The sequence below is a fragment of the Coregonus lavaretus genome, assembly GCF_964263955.1.
Source record: "Coregonus lavaretus genome assembly, contig: HAP1_SCAFFOLD_6096, whole genome shotgun sequence".
In the NCBI taxonomy this organism is placed as follows: domain Eukaryota; kingdom Metazoa; phylum Chordata; class Actinopteri; order Salmoniformes; family Salmonidae; genus Coregonus; species Coregonus lavaretus.
This window is the reverse complement of record NW_028164881.1, coordinates 7,452-25,891: the sequence shown is the minus strand read 5'-3', so window position 1 is coordinate 25,891 and position 18,440 is coordinate 7,452. Positions and strand designations below refer to the sequence as shown.

General features: G+C 45.4%; 1 protein-coding gene across 1 annotated transcript; it reads left to right on the top strand.

The window, feature by feature from the left end:
* The first annotated feature begins 2,905 nt into the window (after positions 1-2,905).
* Positions 2,906-17,277, top strand: LOC311116482 (tripartite motif-containing protein 16-like). Its single transcript, XM_084191562.1, has 5 exons — positions 2,906-3,357; positions 3,807-3,995; positions 12,791-12,923; positions 13,049-13,108; positions 13,345-17,277. The coding sequence occupies exons 1-5, from the start codon at positions 2,986-2,988 to the stop codon at positions 13,854-13,856; spliced, it is 1,266 nt and encodes a 421-aa protein (XP_084047688.1). The 5' UTR covers positions 2,906-2,985; the 3' UTR covers positions 13,857-17,277.
* Positions 17,278-18,440: the final 1,163 nt, after the last annotated feature.

The window sequence follows — 18,440 nt, the reverse complement described above, 5'->3', positions numbered from 1 at the left end:
ACACAGCTACTGTATGGGCTGTATTAAAGAAAGCTGGGATCAGGATGATCTGAAAGGGGTCTACACCTGTCCCCACACTCTAAACAATACTGGGTTTTTTGGTTGACCCAAATGTTGGGTTGCAGGCGTTGGGTAACTTAGTTGGGATGTTTTCTTTAAAAACTGCTGGGTGTTGGGTTATTGTTGCTTGGTTATTGAGATATGACCCAGCAGGTCAGATCAGAAGACTGTAGGCATAGTTTAGTAGGGGTGTGGCTTTCAGATAGTTATTTTTAGCCACCCATGAGAGTAAATATAATTCCTGTTCATCTGGTCAGTTGCGTAGTTAGCACATGTTAAGGTTGAACATTGACATTTTTGTAGCTTCAATTATGCTTATAGAGTTTCCTAAAAGTCCACGTATGTCTCATTGTTGGGCTATAATACAGTGGTATACCTTATTATAATATGTAATAAATACTCTACATATTATAGAAGAATTTAATAAGGAAAATTTGAGTTTACAGTATGTAAACGCCTTAAAATAACCTACAGTAAGGATGACATTAAAACAGACCCAGTTGCTAGGGCAACCAAGCATGACATTAAAACAGACCCAGTTGCTAGGTCAACCAAGCATGACATTAAAACAGACCCAGTTGCTAGGTCAACCAAGCATGACATTAAAACAGACCCAGTTGCTAGGTCAACCTAGCATGACATTAAAACAGACCCAGTTGCTAGGTCAACCAAGCATGACATTAAAACAGACCCAGTTACTAGGTCAACCAAGCATGACATTAAAACAGACCCAGTTGCTAGGGCAACCTAGCATGACATTAAAACAGACCCAGTTGCTAGGTCAACCAAGCATGACATTAAAACAGACCCAGTTGCTAGGTCAACCAAGCATGAGAGTAAAAAATACCCAACTGATGGTTAAATTAACCCGTGTTCTGTTAATACTAACAACCCAACATATTGGGTTATTCACGCAACCAAACTGTCTGGGTCAAAATAACCCAACATGTTCTTTCCACTACTTAACCTGCGCTGGGGTACTAAATAAACCAGATTGAGTGCAGTGCAGACATACCTTCACCCCAAGACCTATTCTGAACAGGAGTGCTGTGCTCGCCTAAGTGGTGGAGAAACTGAAGAAGACAGGACTCCAGGCTGCTCCTCCTGCTCACTGTCATGCTGGACCTTTAGATGTGGGGTGTGACATCCTCAGTGCAGAGAGACCTTCACTCCAAGGCCTAATCTGAGGAAAAATAACATGTTGGCTGAGATGGTGGAGAAACTGAAGGAGACAGGACTCCAGGCTGTTCCCCCTCCTGCTCTGTGCTATGCTGGACCTGGAGATGTGGCGTGTGATTTCTGCACTGGGACCAGAAAGCAGAAAGCCCTCATGTCCTGTCTGGTGTGTCTGGCCTCTTACTGTGAGACTCACCTCCAACCTCACTATGAATCTCCTGCTTTGAAGAAGCACCAGCTGGTCAAAGCCACCGTACAGCTATAGGACCAGCTTTAACATTGCAGATATATTGGGGCTTCTATCTGTGTAATTGTCTGCATCATTTCCAATCCCCCATATATATGTTTTGTAAATATTATTTTAAATATATTTTCCTTCTTTATTATTTTTTCCCTAACCCTACCACCCCTCCTAAACTAATGGACAAACAATACTTAGGCTTCCACTTCCAGCTTATAAATGTACATGCTACATACATTTCCCAGACAATACATTTTACATTAGTTATCTTTTGTTTGTTTTTAGTCCCCGCCTTCAGCTACCCGAAGCCCCTCCCATCTATCTCTGAAGACCATCCAGTTTTGATTTCTAGCTGCCATACAGTGCATTCGGAAAGTATTCAGACCCTTTGACTTTTTCAACATTTTATTACGTTACAGCCTTATTCTAAACTTGATTAAATAAAACATTTTCCTCATCACTCTACCCACAATACCACATAATGACAGTGTGTCTCTATACCTCAGTCTCTGAAGACACCCAGCAATGGTTAGGATTATTAGAGAAGCTTTTCCTGCTGAAAGGCACTTTCATTTCATCTGGTTGCAGAAAACAATTCATTGGATATGTTCATAACCCCGTCCACCTATAAGATGTGGGGGGTTTCTGTCTGACTAAGAAGAGATACAAAGAACTCTGATTATAAAACGTCTTCTCTTTTTAGTCCTAGATATGGCTAGGGTTAGGGTTACTGCTGAATGTAGTAACTCTAACCCTGACCCTAGGCCTAACAGTAATACCCACACTGTAATGTAAACTATTACCTCATTCTCAATGATCAGTCAATACATACAGTATTCATTTAAACTACAGTATATTGTATCAATATCAACCCCCCCCCCCCCCCCCCCCCCCGCCCCCCATTACAACCACTTATTAATTATTATAGACACTTATTATCAGTGTTATAACACATAAGTGTATTATAAGGCATTATGAAGCTTATTATAATAATTATAATATGTACTTCATAGGAACTGTTACCCTTTATATATTCTAACAACTCATATTTGTTAGATTTATTCCAAATGAAGGGCCCTAACCTAGAAACTAAAATATTTGTCTCCCTCTCCACGTTGAACGCAGTTCTCTCTCTATCCCTCCCTCCCTCCCTCCCTCCCTCTAACCTCACCTATCTGGCAGATCCAGAAAGTCCACGCCCTCCCAAAAACTCACTTCTGTGGAAACGAAACTGATCTGAGTCTCTGTGTCGTCTGTCTGTGTGAGAGTGAACAACCATCCAAATGGCTCAGCAGGGAGTTCTGCTGGACAAGGACCAGTTCTGTTGTTCTGTCTGTCTGCATCTACTGAAGGAGCCGGTCACTACTGCCTGTGGACACAGTTACTGTAGGCGCTGTATTGAGGACTGCTGGGATCAGGATGTTCTGAAAGGGGTCTATAGCTGTCCTCAGTGCAGAGAGACCTTCACTCCAAGGCCTAATCTGAGGAAAAATACCATTTTGGCTGAGATGGTGGAGAAACTGAAGGAGACAGGACTCCAGGCTGTTCCCCCTCCTGCTCTGTGCTATGCTGGACCTGGAGATGTGGCGTGTGATTTCTGCACTGGGACCAGAAAGCAGAAAGCCCTCATGTCCTGTCTGGTGTGTCTGGCCTCTTACTGTGAGACTCACCTCCAACCTCACTATGAATTTCCTCCTTTGAAGAAGCACAAGCTGGTCAAAGCCACCGCACAACTACAGGAGAAGATCTGCTCTCATCATGACAAACTGCTGGAGGTTTACTGTCGTACCGATCAGCAGTGTATCTGTCTGCTGTGTGTGATGGATGAACATAAAGGCCATGAAACAGTGTCAGCTGCAGCAGAGAGGACTGAGAAACAGGTAAGACCAGAACTACTTGTTGGTGACTGTCTGATAAACAAAGAATTAAAGATACAGTAGGAACTAAGGCTGTTTGAATATGAGATCATTCAAATGATATCGATCCACGGCAGAACAAATATGAACACAAACCTTGATTATATAGATATGTTAACCCAGATTCTCCAAATGTATCACCATTTTCTAAAGTCAAACACCATTATCAAACACCATTATCATTCATTATCAAACACCATTATCATTCGTTATCAAACACCCAATCAACTCCCCTGTTTTGTGCACTGTTAAAACTATAATCATTCACATAACAATATAATAATATAATTTCACACAGACACTTCCTCAACATATTAATCCCTAACTTCTATGGGCCCTATGTCCCATTAATATACTATTGATCTAGTGGACAAATAAAGCTTGATAGCTCATTGAAGAGTGATTCTCCACAGATGCAGCTGGGGATGAGTCAGCAGAAAGTCCAGCAGAGATTCCAGGAGAGAGAGAAGGACCTGAAGGAGCTCCAACAGGCTGTGGAGTCTCTCAAGGTGAGTATTGTTGACCAGAGGAGACACACCATTTCACTTCTCTCCTCCAGTCAGAGAGAGAGAGATGCCCCTATCCAATCCCACTGGCTCCACTGTTGGGAACAGGCTGTCTGGACCCCTTTCAGAGAATAGACTGCTTAATGTAACCGGCGGGATATGAACCCGGGTCTACTGAGGAGAGAAACCAACATCTTGACTGTTTCACCAAGAGGTCATTCCCCATTAGGCTGACACTGATTTTGATGTTGCAAGAGGGGTTACCTCATCACATAACCTTGAGTAACCATGAAAGACTCAAGTCCCCTATACATTAAAATGGAGCTCTCTCTCCATTTAATTCAAAGGGCTTTATTGGCATGGGAAACATATATGTTTACATTGTGAAAGCAAGTGAAATAGATAATAAACAATCAGAAATGAAAAGTAAACATTACACTCACAAAAGTTTCAAAGTAATAGAGACATTTCACATTATAACTCAAGTGCAAACAGAGTGAGCCATTCGCCAGAGTGAGATCTGGAGGTGAAATGGAAATGAATGAGGGAGAGTTAAGTGAGGTAGAAGGTGTGGTGAAGAGCTCAGAACCAGAGCCTGGCATCAATGGACATGATAAAGAAGAATCTGGTGCAGTAGGAGTTACATTGTAGGAGAAAGTGGATCCATTCCTTTTGGCAGATCCATTTGTGATTTCAGGGTGGGTGGGAAAGGAGTTGGGTGCAGTTGAATCAGTGAAGGTAACCTGTAGTGGACTTGTGATATTTGTTTGTGTTTCTTCTGACCAGAGGGAGTGGGCGCTCCGTGTCACGCAACTTGGGTCAAGATCTGTTTCGTGCTTTGCTCTTAGGAACAGGGCACCATTGAAAGGAGTGATTTCTGGGGTAGCGTTAAGTGTAGAAGTGGAGCAATTCAGGTTGAAGACTGCTGGTGTTTGTGATTCCCGCCATTTGGTGCAACACAGACCCGGTGGTGAGCGTGGTGAAACAGAGGAGTCACTGTCAGTCCTTTTGAGTTTTGAGTCTTTACCCAACAAAGTCATGGTAGGATATATCAGTTATCCTGTTAGAGCTTTTGTGGCGAATCCACTGCTTTGTTTGATTACTGGTGTACAGTTTATGGAACAGAGGTAAAGACTTGGCTTCAGAAGCTGGACAGAATCCAGTATATAGCTTTAAGGATATGTATTGGTGCATTTAAATCAACATCTGTATGTGCCTTACTGGTGGAGGCAGGAGAGATGCCTTTGGATATAAGCCGTAAAAAATGGTCATTATCTTATTGGGTTGAAAGGCTGTGAGGTTGAGCATCCCACTGCTACTGTTCTAGATGACTGTTGGGAATATACTAGTAGACAAGGCAGTGGTTTTGGTTGGACAGTTGGAAAGCTTGCTGATGAGAGTGGTTTGAGGGAGTTGGAGGTTGGCCCTTCTGCGGTGATAGGGGATGTTCCTCCATGGTTACTCCCAGACCCTGTTGTTGATCTAACCTTGGTAGAGAAAAGGAAAGATTGGTCAGAAGTCAGTGATATAGAGAAACTGGTTGACAATTACATTGGTAGAGGTTTTTATGCTTTTTTAATGCTTTTCACAGACGGATCCAAGGACCCAGATAGTGGGCTCACAGGAGCAGGCGTTTACGTTCCTGAATTTGATGTGCAGATATGTAGAAGACTAACAGATGAACTGTCAGTATACTCAGTTGAACTGAAAGTATTAATGTTATTATGGAGAATTGAGAGAATGGGTTTAGTAGTGAGATTCTGCTGGGTCCCAGTACATTCGGGTGTGGAAGGGAATGAAATTGTAGACCAGTTAGCTAAAAGAGCTTTGAAACTAGATATAATTGATATTAATGTTCCACTGGGTAGAGGTGAGGCCAAATGTAAGATCAGAGCCATTTTGATAGATGTGTGGCAGAAGAGATGGTACTCTGAGCACAAGGGCCGGCATTTATATGAATAGTTGACAGTTTTACAGAAAGGTCGATGGACCAAGATTCAAAAGTCAGATTAGGAAGGAAGATGTGGTGTTTACTCGATTGCGCTTAGGACATTGTACATTGAACTCGTCATTACATCTGGTTGGCAAGCATTTGAATGGTTTGTGTCTGGAGTGTATGGTCGATGAAACGGTGGAGCATGTGTTGTTATATTGTTGTAAGTATGTTGAAGAGTGGGTAAGATTGAAGTTTAGGGTCATTGAGGTTGGACGGGGTTGGGGGGGTTTGGAAGGGATTTTGGGGATGGGGAGGGTCTATTAGAAGTTAGTAGGGCTCTTCTTTATTTTCTCAGAAGTACTGAGTTAGGTAGGAGGATTTAGAAATGTTGGAAACCGTGATTGACCACACACTCCAGCACAGTAGGTGGCGGCATGCACCTTTAACGTTGGTTTGTGGACCGCCATTATATCATAGAAGAAGAAGTTGTTGTGTGAGAATTTTGTGGTTCGTGAGGAGGGCTACTATTCTTTTTTCTTTTGGTTCTTGCGTATTTTCTGAATGTATTTTCTCATGGTTTGAGGGTTTGTTTATTGGTTTCCACTGTTTATCGTTTAGAGTTGAGGGGGGAGTAGGGGTAGTTTGTTAGGGCGGCGTGATGGCCTCAACCGAGTGGAGAAGAAACGCTGTCGCTTCGGGTCCGTTCCGGAGAAAGGTGTGGAGGAAGTTTTGCTCATGGTCGGCGAACAGGTTGGAGCGGAACATCTGGACTCTGCATCCAGAATGAACAAGGCGGTGGTTGTGTTAATGAAAAAGGTTTGTCTTGTTGTGAGGGGTGTGTTGGTGCAGATGTCGCCTCTTTCGATAAGAGTTGTGGTGGCTAATCTGCCTCCGTTTATTGCTTCCGAACAGACCCCAAGTAGTTGGTTAGTTTTGGTAAATTTGCAAGTGGTTTCCGTGTGCTCTCGGCTGGGTGCCAAGCGGAATCCGTTAAACATGTCTGTTTTCATAGACAAGTGTTTGTTTCTTACCAAACCTCAAGGTTACACAGGGGAGGGGTGGAACACAGGGTTTGCTAGCACAGATAGTTTTGGGTGTTTCTAGTGTGGGGATCATCAGTTATAGGCTACAAGCAGCAATATGATTGATAGGTAGGACAGGTATTGAACCCAAATAATCCCTACTCAGATGTGCTAAGCTCAACCCTAGTAAACATGCATTATAAAAACCTTCTATATAAAATTATCTCATATTGGGAGTAAATAGCCTCTGAATAGAAAAGAAAAAACACTGCATCTTCCAGCCCACCAATAAATGACATAATGCAACCTTGGCGGTTAGCATATTTACCTCAACATGCCCCTCGCTTGCGTGAGAAGGCAGAGTGCTCGATGCTGGTTGATGAATTTTACAATTAATGTACTAGGAAAATACATTTTTGTCGACCAGAGGTGACTGAATTAATGTTCAGGCTTATTGATAATCATTATAGTAATGAAGTATAATTTCAAAACATGACCATAAAAACAGGTAATAATAAACATGACTCATCATTATATTACTTCACAGTAATGTGTTTTCAGTCCTTCCTCTTGCGTTAGCAGTGTGGAAAGGGACAGTAAAAAGCTCAGGCAGGAGGAGTTTTCCTGTGAGGGGGAGGGGTGGTGTATCCAGGGAGAGAACTAAACTAATCTTCTGAAATGTCATTCATGGTCTTATGCTGCCATCTATTGGAATTATTAAGCAACTGCAGTAGTGCTGAATAAAGTGTTTTTCCTTACTAATCCTTACTAAAGTAGTGATTACTCAGAATTGCAAAATAAATGGCGGGGGGACCAGGAGGGAGGAGAGTACATTTTTTACATTTTAGTCATTTAGCAGATGCTCTTATCCAGAGCGACTTACAGTTAGTGAGTGCATACATTTTCATACTGTCCCACCATGGGAAACGAACCCACAACCCTGGTGTTGCAAGCGCCATGCTCTACCAACTGAGCTACACGGTAGTAGTGCATGGCCAAGTGGTGGTGCGCAGGCCGTGGAGAAAGCGGTGGTGGGGAGGGTTGCAGCTGGGCTACATGAGCTGAGGCAGGTTTCTGTAGTAACAGAGACTCCGGTGGGCAAAGGCTTGGTGGGCTCATCCCAGGAAATATTGCCTGTCATTGGGGAAGAGGCTCTGATCAGGGGGGAAGTGCAGGGGGGCAGAGACTGGGGAGGAGGAGGACGGTACCGTGCCAATGGAGGAGGAGGAAGAGGAAGAGGGGGGAGGTGAGTCTGCGGGAGCGGAGGACAAGGCGTCTCGTTTTCAGACGGCTCATTGGATCCAGAGCTGACAGCCAGTCAGGCTGAGGGCCCAGTATATACGGTGAGAGAACTTTCTAGGTTCCTGATGGAGACTAAAGGGGAAAAAGAAGGTTCTGCTGGAGTCTTATTTGATTGATCCTGGAAGGTTTGTAAGGTCAGTACAACACGTGATGAAAAATGAGGGGTTTAGTGTCCTCTCACCCAGGAAGCGGTATAGGCTGAGAAAATGGGTCATGGGTTCTTAAGGGCATGTCTTCAGAATCTGCTTAAATGGATGGTTTTTTCTGGCATGGCGGCTTTATGGGCTTCTCTACTGGTTTCTGATTGTGGTGATTTCCCTCCCACCTCTTATGGAGATTTCACGGTTAGACTTCCTTAACATGAACGGCGGCAGAGACTGGGGGAATAAGTCAAACAAAAACATTTAAACGTGATTTTTTTAGCAAGAGACACACAGTGATGTGATTAATGAAGTGTATTGGGGGTCTGGTGGAAGGGGACGCAGGTGCTGAGCCATGGCACAAATCTTAGTGCAGGGGTAGCAAAAGAGGTGTGTAAGGGTAGGTTGTTAGTGGTTAGAGCCAAAATCAATTTCCTTGTCTTTGCTTTCCAAAATGTGTCTGCACCTAGTACAGGGCTCAGTTCTCTGTTTCACCAGGGCCCAGGCAGGTGTCCTATTGGAAATTCCATGTAAAGCTCTTCCAAGATGTCACTTTTTGCTCAAGCTTTCAAGGCTTTTGGGAGAGGTGGGGACAGCAGAAGGGGGAGTAACTTCTGTTATGGGGAGATGAGGGAGCCTGATGGGTGGGTAACTTCTGTTGTGGGTAGATGAGGGAGCCTGATGGGTGGGTAACTTCTGTTGTGGGGGAGAGGAGGGAGCCTGATGGGTGGGTAACTTCTGTTGTGGGAAGATGAGGGAGCCTGATGGGTGGGTAACTTCTGTTGTGGAGGAGATGAGGGAGCCTGATGGGTGGGTAACTTCTGTTGTGGGGAGATGAGGGAGCCTGATGGGTGGGTAACTTCTGTTGTGGGGAGATGAGGGAGCCTGATGGGTGGGTAACTTCTGTTGTGGGGAGATGAGGGAGCCTGATGGGTGGGTAACTTCTGTTGTGGGGAGATGAGGGAGCCTGATGGGTGGGTAACTTCCTTTGTGGGGAGATTAGGGAGCCTGATGGGTGGGTAACTTCTGTTGTGGGGAGATGAGGGAGCCTGATGGGTGGGTAACTTCTGTTGTGGGGGAGATGAGGGAGCCTGATGGGTGGGTAACCTCTGTTGTGGGGAGATGAGGGAGCCTGATGGGTGGGTAACTTCTGTTGTGGGGGAGATGAGGGAGCCTGATGGGTGGGTAACTTCTGTTGTGGGGGAGATGAGGGAGCCTGATGGGTGGGTAACTTCTGTTGTGGGGAGATGAGGGAGCCTGATGGGTGGGTAACTTCTGTTGTGGGGAGATTAGGGAGCATGATGGGTGGGTAACTTCTGTTGTGGGGAGATGAGGGAGCCTGATGGGTGGGTAACTTCTGTTGTGGGGGAGATGAGGGAGCCTGATGGGTGGGTAACTTCTGTTGTGGGGAGATGAGGGAGCCTGATGGGTGGGTAACTTCTGTTGTGGGGGAGATGAGGGAGCCTGATGGGTGGGTAACTTCTGTTGTGGGGAGATGAGGGAGCCTGATGGGTGGGTAACTTCTGTTGTGGGGAGATGAGGGAGCCTGATGGGTGGGTAACTTCTGTTGTGGGGAGAGGAGGGAGCCTGATGGGTGGGTAACTTCTGTTGTGGGGAGATGAGGGAGCCTGATGGGTGGGTAACTTCTGTTGTGGGGAGATGAGGGAGCCTGATGGGTGGGTAACTTCTGTTGTGGGGGAGATGAGGGAGCCTGATGGGTGGGTAACTTCTGTTGTGGGGAGATGAGGGAGCCTGATGGGTGGGTAACTTCTGTTGTGGGGGAGATGAGGGAGCCTGATGGGTGGGTAACTTCTGTTTCGGGGGAGATGAGGGAGCCTGATGGGTGGGTAACTTCTGTTGTGGGGAGATGAGGGAGCCTGATGGGTGGGTAACTTCTGTTGTGGGGAGATGAGGGAGCCTGATGGGTGGGTAACTTCTGTTGTGGGGAGATGAGGGAACCTGATGGGTGGGTAACTTCTGTTGTGGGGGAGAGGAGGGAGCCTGATGGGTGGGTAACTTCTGTTGTGTGGGAGATGAGGGAGCCTGATGGGTGGGTAACTTCTGTTGTGGGGAGATGAGGGAGCCTGATGGGTGGGTAACTTCTGTTGTGGGGAGATGAGGGAACCTGATGGGTGGGTAACTTCTGTTGTGGTGAGATGAGGGAGCCTGATGGGTGGGTAACTTCTGTTGTGGGGGAGATGAGGGAGCCTGATGGGTGGGTAACTTCTGTTGTGAGGAGATGAAGGAGCCTGATGGGTGGGTAACTTCTGTTGTGGGGAGATGAGGGAGCCTGATGGGTGGGTAACTTCTGTTGTGGGGAGATGAGGGAGCCTGATGGGTGGGTAACTTCTGTTGTGGGGAGATGAGGGAGTCTGATGGGTGGGTAACTTCTGTTGTGGGGGAGATGAGGGAGCCTGATGGGTGGGTAACTTCTGTTGTGGGGAGATGAGGGAGCCTGATGGGTGGGTAACTTCTGTTGTGGGGGAGATGAGGGAGCCTGATGGGTGGGTAACTTCTGTTGTGAGGAGATGAATGAGCCTGATGGGTGGGTAACTTCTGTTGTGGGGAGATGAGGGAGCCTGATGGGTGGGTAACTTCTGTTGTGGGGAGATGAGGGAGCCTGATGGGTGGGTAACTTCTGTTGTGGGGAGATGAGGCTGTGGAGTTGTACTCTGATTTATAGAGGGCAGAACTCTGTGGTCCTCTGTAGCTCAATTGGTAGAGCATGGCGCTTGTAATGCCAGGGTAGTGGGTTCGATCCCCGGGACCACCCACATGTAAAAATGGTCTGTGAGCAGAACCTGAGAACAGGATAATAATAATAATAATAATAATAATAATAATAATATGCCATTTAGCAGACGCTTTTATCCAAAGCGACTTACAGTCATGTGCATACATTTTTGTGTATGGGTGGTCCCGGGGATTGAACCCACTACCCAGGCGTTACAAGCGCCGTGCTCTACCAGCTGAGCTACAGAGGACCACGTAATGTCGCGGTCGTATGCTGGGGCTTCATGTATGGTCAAGGTGTGGGGAGGGCTCAGTAGGCCAGTCTGGGTAGGGAGGGGCATTCACCAGGGATGCCCTCTGTCAGGGCAGCTATACACTCTTGTTATTGAGCCCTTTCTGGGCCTGCTACACAGGAGGCTACAGGGAGTGTGGGAGCCAGGCATAGGGTTGGGGACAGGCATAGCAGTGTCAGCATACGCTGATGACGTCTGTGTTGGTTAGGGATGCGCAGAACCTACAGGCCCTGGAGAATAGTTTGAGGGTGTACGAGGGGGCGTCTTCTGCTTAGGTAAACTGGGGCAAGAGTGAGGCTCTGTTATGTGGGGCATGGAGGGACAGGGCACCTCCGCAGCTTCCAGGGGGGTTGCAGTGGGGCTGTGAGTGGCTCAAGATGCTTGGGGTGTATCTGGGCTCGGAGGGTTGGGATAGGAAGAACTGGGAAGGAGTGTCACAAGCGGTGGTGTCGAGGCTGACGAAGTGGAGGTGGCTCATCTCCCAGGTGGCATACAGAGGGACGGTGCTGATCATCAACAACTTGGTGGCATCCTCTCTATGGCTTAAATTGGCCATTCTCAACGCCCCCGGTGGTCTGCTTGTGGACCTGCAGCGCAAGTTAGTGATTTTAAATTAGTGCACGCAAATTAGTGCACCTCCGCAGCTTCCAGGCGTTCTGCTTGTGGACCTGCACGCAATGTGCTTTTAGGGGTGGGGGTGTTAGTGTAATGAGGATGGCTCATTAAAGTAAGACAAGTCAGTCTCTCTCTCTCTCTCTCTCTTAACAGCGCTCTGCACAGGCAGCAGTGGAGGACAGTGATAAGATCTTTACCGAGCTGATCCGCTCCATTGAGAGAAGGCGCTCTGAGGTGAAGGAGCTGATCAGATCCCAAGAGACGGCTCTAGTGAGTCAAGCTGAAGGACTCCTGGAGCAACTGGAGCAGGAGATAGCTGAGCTGAGGAAGAGAAGCACTGAGCTGGAGCAGCTCTCACACACAGAGGATCACATCCATTTCCTCCAGGTAACTCAACTGCCTTGATACATGTGATATGAAATTAAAACTCTCAATCAGTTGGTTCTGCTCTGCTCTGTCTCTGTCTCTGTCTCTTGTGTCTCCTGAGTGGCGCAGTGGTCTAAGGCACTGCATCGCAGTGCTAACTGTGCCACTAGAGATCCTGGTTCGAATCCAGGCTCTGTCGCAGCCGGCCGCGACCGGGAGACTCATGGGCGGCGCACAATTGGCCCAGCGTCGTGTAGGGGTGGGAATGGCCGGCAGGGATGTAGCTCAGTTGATAGAGCATGGCGTTTGCAAAGCCAGGGTTGTGGGTTCGTTTCCCACGGGGGGCCAGTATATAAAGATATGTATTCACTAACTGTAAGTCGCTCTGGATAAGAGCGTCTGCTAAATGACTAAAATGTAAAAATGTAAATGTCTCTCTCTCTCTCTCTCTCTCCAGAGTTATCAGTCTCTCTCCAGTACCAGTGTATCTTCAGACTTACCCAGCATCGTTGTCCGTCCTCTTCAGTACTTTGGAGATGTGAGTAAGACTGTGTCTGAACTGAGAGAGACACTAGAAGACGTCCTTAAAGGAGAATGGACCAAGATCTCCACTACAGGTGTGTTGAAAATAATAAGAACATCAACTTTAGACCATTGAAAGTTCCCTACTAGTCATATACATGTGGAATATGGTATGATGATAACATTCCCTCTCTCTGTGAATGTGTTTGTGTGTCTGTAGTGAATATAGTGGATGTTGTACTGCCTCCAGAGCCCAAGACCAGAGAACAGTTCTTACAATGTGAGTCTCTTTATTCTGAAGTAACTAACAGTCTCTTTTTACTGACACTCCTAACAATCCCTCTAGAAATATATAGCAATAGTAGATCTAATCAAAGACTGGGTATCTATCTGACTGCTCATATTTCTCTGATTTGATCTCTGCTGTGCTCTAATCAAAGACAGGGTAGATACAGTATCTGACTTCACTTATTGTTCTAACTCCCCTCATTGGTCTCTGCTCTGCTCTTCTCCCAGATTCCTGTCAGCTCACACTGGACCCAAACACAGCACACAAACGCCTCTCTCTGTCTGAAGGAAACAGAAAGGTGACCTATACAGACAGAGTCCAACCATATCCTGATCATCCAGACAGATTCACCAACTACCAGGTTCTGTGTAGAGAGGGTCTGTCTGGACGCTGTTACTGGGAGGTGGAGTGGAGTGGGGGGGATGTTATCACAGCAGTCTCATATAAAGACATCAGCAGAACAGGGAGAGATGGTGAATTTGGATACAATGACAAGTCCTGGAGTTTAGTGTGCTCTAGTGGTGGTTATTGTTTCAGACACAATAATGTTGAGACTAAAGTATCAGGCCCTCAGTCCTCCAGAGTAGGAGTGGACCTGGATCACAAGGCAGGTACTCTGTCCTTCTACAGTGTCTCTGATACAATGACCCTCCTCCACAGAGTCCAGACCACATTCACTCAGCCCCTCTATCCTGGGTTTAATCTCTATTATGGTACTGCTGAGCTGGTTAAACTGTAGTAGGGTCCACATAGATACTAGTCATGCTGGTGTAGTCTATAGCTGAGCTGGTTAAACTGTAGTAGGGTCCACATAGATACTAGTCATGCTGGTGTAGTCTATAGCTGAGCTGGTTAAACTGTAGTAGGGTCCACATAGATACTAGTCATGCTGGTGTAGTCTATAGCTGAGCTGGTTAAACTGTAGTAGGGTCCACATAGATACTAGTCATGCTGGTGTAGTCTATAGCTGAGCTGGTTAAACTGTAGTAGGGTCCACATAGATACTAGTCATGCTGGTGTAGTCTATAGCTGAGCTGGTTAAACTGTAGTAGGCTCCACATAGATACTAGTCATGCTGGTGTAGTCTATAGCTGAGCTGGTTAAACTGTAGTAGGGTCCACATAGATACTAGTCATGCTGGTGTAGTCTATAGCTGAGCTGGTTAAACTGTAGTAGGGTCCACATAGATACTAGTCATGCTGGTGTAGTCTATAGCTGAGCTGGTTAAACTGTAGTAGGGTCCACATAGATACTAGTCATGCTGGTGTAGTCTATAGCTGAGCTGGTTAAACTGTAGTAGGCTCCACATAGATACTAGTCATGCTGGTGTAGTCTATAGCTGAGCTGGTTAAACTGTAGTAGGCTCCACATAGATACTAGTCATGCTGGTGTAGTCTATAGCTGAGCTGGTTAAACTGTAGTAGGGTCCACATAGATACTAGTCATGCTGGTGTAGTCTATAGCTGAGCTGGTTAAACTGTAGTAGGGTCCACATAGATACTAGTCATGCTGGTGTAGTCTATAGCTGAGCTGGTTAAACTGTAGTAGGGTCCACATAGATACTAGTCATGCTGGTATAGTCTATAGCTGAGCTGGTTAAACTGTAGTAGGGTCCACATAGATACTAGTCATGCTGGTGTAGTCTATAGCTGAGCTGGTTAAACTGTAGTAGGGTCCACATAGATACTAGTCATGCTGGTGTAGTCTATAGCTGAGCTGGTTAAACTGTAGTAGGGTCCACATAGATACTAGTCATGCTGGTGTAGTCTATAGCTGAGCTGGTTAAACTGTAGTAGGGTCCACATAGATACTAGTCATGCTGGTGTAGTCTATAGCTGAGCTGGTTAAACTGTAGTAGGCTCCACATAGATACTAGTCATGCTGGTGTAGTCTATAGCTGAGCTGGTTAAACTGTAGTAGGGTCCACATAGATACTAGTCATGCTGGTGTAGTCTATAGCTGAGCTGGTTAAACTGTAGTAGGGTCCACATAGATACTAGTCATGCTGGTGTAGTATATAGCTGAGCTGGTTAAACTGTAGTAGGGTCCACATAGATACTAGTCATGCTGGTGTAGTCTATAGCTGAGCTGGTTAAACTGTAGTAGGGTCCACATAGATACTAGTCATGCTGGTGTAGTCTATAGCTGAGCTGGTTAAACTGTAGTAGGGTCCACATAGATACTAGTCATGCTGGTGTAGTCTATAGCTGAGCTGGTTAAACTGTAGTAGGGTCCACATAGATACTAGTCATGCTGGTGTAGTCTATAGCTGAGCTGGTTAAACTGTAGTAGGGTCCACATAGATACTAGTCATGCTGGTGTAGTCTATAGCTGAGCTGGTTAAACTGTAGTAGGGTCCACATAGATACTAGTCATGCTGGTGTAGTCTATAGCTGAGCTGGTTAAACTGTAGTAGGGTCCACATAGATACTAGTCATGCTGGTGTAGTCTATAGCTGAGCTGGTTAAACTGTAGTAGGGTCCACATAGATACTAGTCATGCTGGTGTAGTCTATAGCTGAGCTGGTTAAACTGTAGTAGGGTCCACATAGATACTAGTCATGCTGGTGTAGTCTATAGCTGAAATGGTTAAACTGTAGTAGGGTCCACATAGATACTAGTCATGCTGGTGTAGTCTATAGCTGAGCTGGTTAAACTGTAGTAGGGTCCATATAGATACTAGTCATGCTGGTGTAGTCTATAGCTGAGCTGGTTAAACTGTAGTAGGGTCCACATAGATACTAGTCATGCTGGTGTAGTCTATAGCTGAGCTGGTTAAACTGTAGTAGGGTCCACATAGATACTAGTCATGCTGGTGTAGTCTATAGCTGAGCTGGTTAAACTTTAGTAGGGTCCACATAGATACTAGTCATGCTGGTGTAGTCTATAGCTGAGCTGGTTAAACTGTAGTAGGGTCCACATAGATACTAGTCATGCTGGTGTAGTCTATAGCTGAGCTGGTTAAACTGTAGTAGGGTCCACATAGATACTAGTCATGCTGGTGTAGTCTATAGCTGAGCTGGTTAAACTGTAGTAGGGTCCACATAGATACTAGTCATGCTGGTGTAGTCTATAGCTGAGCTGGTTAAACTGTAGTAGGGTCCACATAGATACTAGTCATGCTGGTGTAGTCTATAGCTGAGCTGGTTAAACTGTAGTAGGGTCCACATAGATACTAGTCATGCTGGTGTAGTCTATAGCTGAGCTGGTTAAACTGTAGTAGGGTCCACATAGATACTAGTCATGCTGGTGTAGTCTATAGCTGAGCTGGTTAAACTGTAGTAGGGTCCACATAGATACTAGTCATGCTGGTGTAGTCTATAGCTGAGCTGGTTAAACTGTAGTAGGGTCCACATAGATACTAGTCATGCTGGTGTAGTCTATAGCTGAGCTGGTTAAACTGTAGTAGGGTCCACATAGATACTAGTCATGCTGGTGTAGTCTATAGCTGAGCTGGTTAAACTGTAGTAGGGTCCACATAGATACTAGTCATGCTGGTGTAGTCTATAGCTGAGCTGGTTAAACTGTAGTAGGGTCCACATAGATACTAGTCATGCTGGTGTAGTCTATAGCTGAGCTGGTTAAACTGTAGTAGGGTCCACATAGATACTAGTCATGCTGGTGTAGTCTATAGCTGAGCTGGTTAAACTGTAGTAGGGTCCACATAGATACTGGTCATGCTGGTGGTGATGGTCCCCAGATGTGATGATTCATTCTGCTCTGTTTTTATGTACAATGATTTGATTGATTTGATCTTCAGAAGATGTTATGAATTACAATTCAATGCATTCATATTATTTGTAAGTGCAGCGTTTTAATCTTATACATTTACATTAATCATGATGTATGCTGTTAATGTATGTTGGTTGTCATTCAGAACCATTGAAATGTTTTCTCAATTGGTTCTCTGTCTCAATGTCATTTTCCTCAGTATCATGGAACAGGTAGTGTTACTTACTTGCTAATTGAACTATATGGGCCGGTTTCCCGGACACAGATGAAGCCTAGTCCTAGACTAAAAAGCATGTTTAATGGAGATGTCCGGGAAACCGGCCCTAAGTTTGGCATCTTTTATTCTCCCATACTGCTCAGTCAAGCAATATTAAACCTGTCCAGCAGGTGGTGCTATTAACCAAACAATAAAACCAGCAGATATCTTGACTTGCCACTCAGTATATCAGTAATGTTCAGAATTGTACTTTAATATCATTGGAGATTAATGGTCTTTTTAATCCACTACCCAGAGTCAGGAACAGATGAAGTTAGGTCTGCTACTGTTCAGTTATTAAATATGATTCATGGTGATGGGAAATAAAAAATCCATCTAGTAGTAGTTTTCCTTTGCTATTTATTCCACGGTGTGTCTTTAACTTGTAAATGGATTGTGTTGAAGCTGGCATGTGGTATGGATGATAGAATAGAGTGAATAGAGGAGAGAAGAGAGGAGGAGAGGAGAACATCATATAGAAGACAGATAAGATAGAGAGACAATTCATACCCAGGGGAGATACTGGCTCTGGCCCAAATGACACCCTGTTCCCTACGTAGTGCACTAGGCTACTTCTGACCAGATCTAAAGTAGTGCACTACATAGGGAATAGGGTGGAGATTGGAGATTTGCTCACTGTCATTAGAATGAAGATTTCCATACAGGGGTTACTGTCTCTGTCCCAAATCTCTCCCTGTTCCCTACGTAGTGCACTAGGCTTCTTTTGACCAGATCTAAAGTAGTCTTCTAGATTTTACATGTTTTCTCCCTGTCGTTAGAAAATGACAATATGGTAATGACTTTAGTGGTTTCCTCCCCCTTTGTTTTTATTGGTTGTGTGTTATGTGTGTTGTTGTGTTAGGTTTTCCCCCTGTGTTCCTAATGGAAAATCCATTAACAATGAATCAGAAATAAATTATATTCCAGTTGTGTTTAGACAACTTCATGGCTGACATCCCCCAGAACTTTACCTGATGTTCTCTCTCTCTCTCAAACCATACACATTTATGTCATTTAGCAGACGCTCTTATCCAGAGCAACTTACCGTTAGTGCATATATATATATATACATGACTGTATGTCGCTTTGGATAAAAGCGTCCGCTAAATCGCATATTATATTATTATTATATATATTTTTCATACTGGCCCTCATGGGAATCGAAACCACAACCCTGGCATTGCAAACACCATGCTCTACCAACTGAGCTACATCCCTGCCGGCCATTCCCTCCCCTACCCTGGACCAATTGTGCGCCGCCCGGTCGCTGACGGCTACAACAGAGCCTGGATTTGAACCAAGATCTCTAGTGGCACAGCTATCACTGTGATTCAGT

Bases quoted from the DNA above. Each gene is read 5' to 3' on its own strand.
- LOC311116482 (XM_084191562.1), top strand. From the start codon at position 2,986: ATGGTGGAGAAACTGAAGGAGACAGGACTCCAGGCTGTTCCCCCTCCT. The intron at 3,358-3,806 runs GTAAGACCAGAA...GATTCTCCACAG, and splicing joins CAGAGAGGACTGAGAAACAG to ATGCAGCTGGGGATGAGTCA. The intron at 3,996-12,790 runs TGTTGGGAACAG...TCCAGTACCAGT, and splicing joins TCCAATCCCACTGGCTCCAC to GTATCTTCAGACTTACCCAG.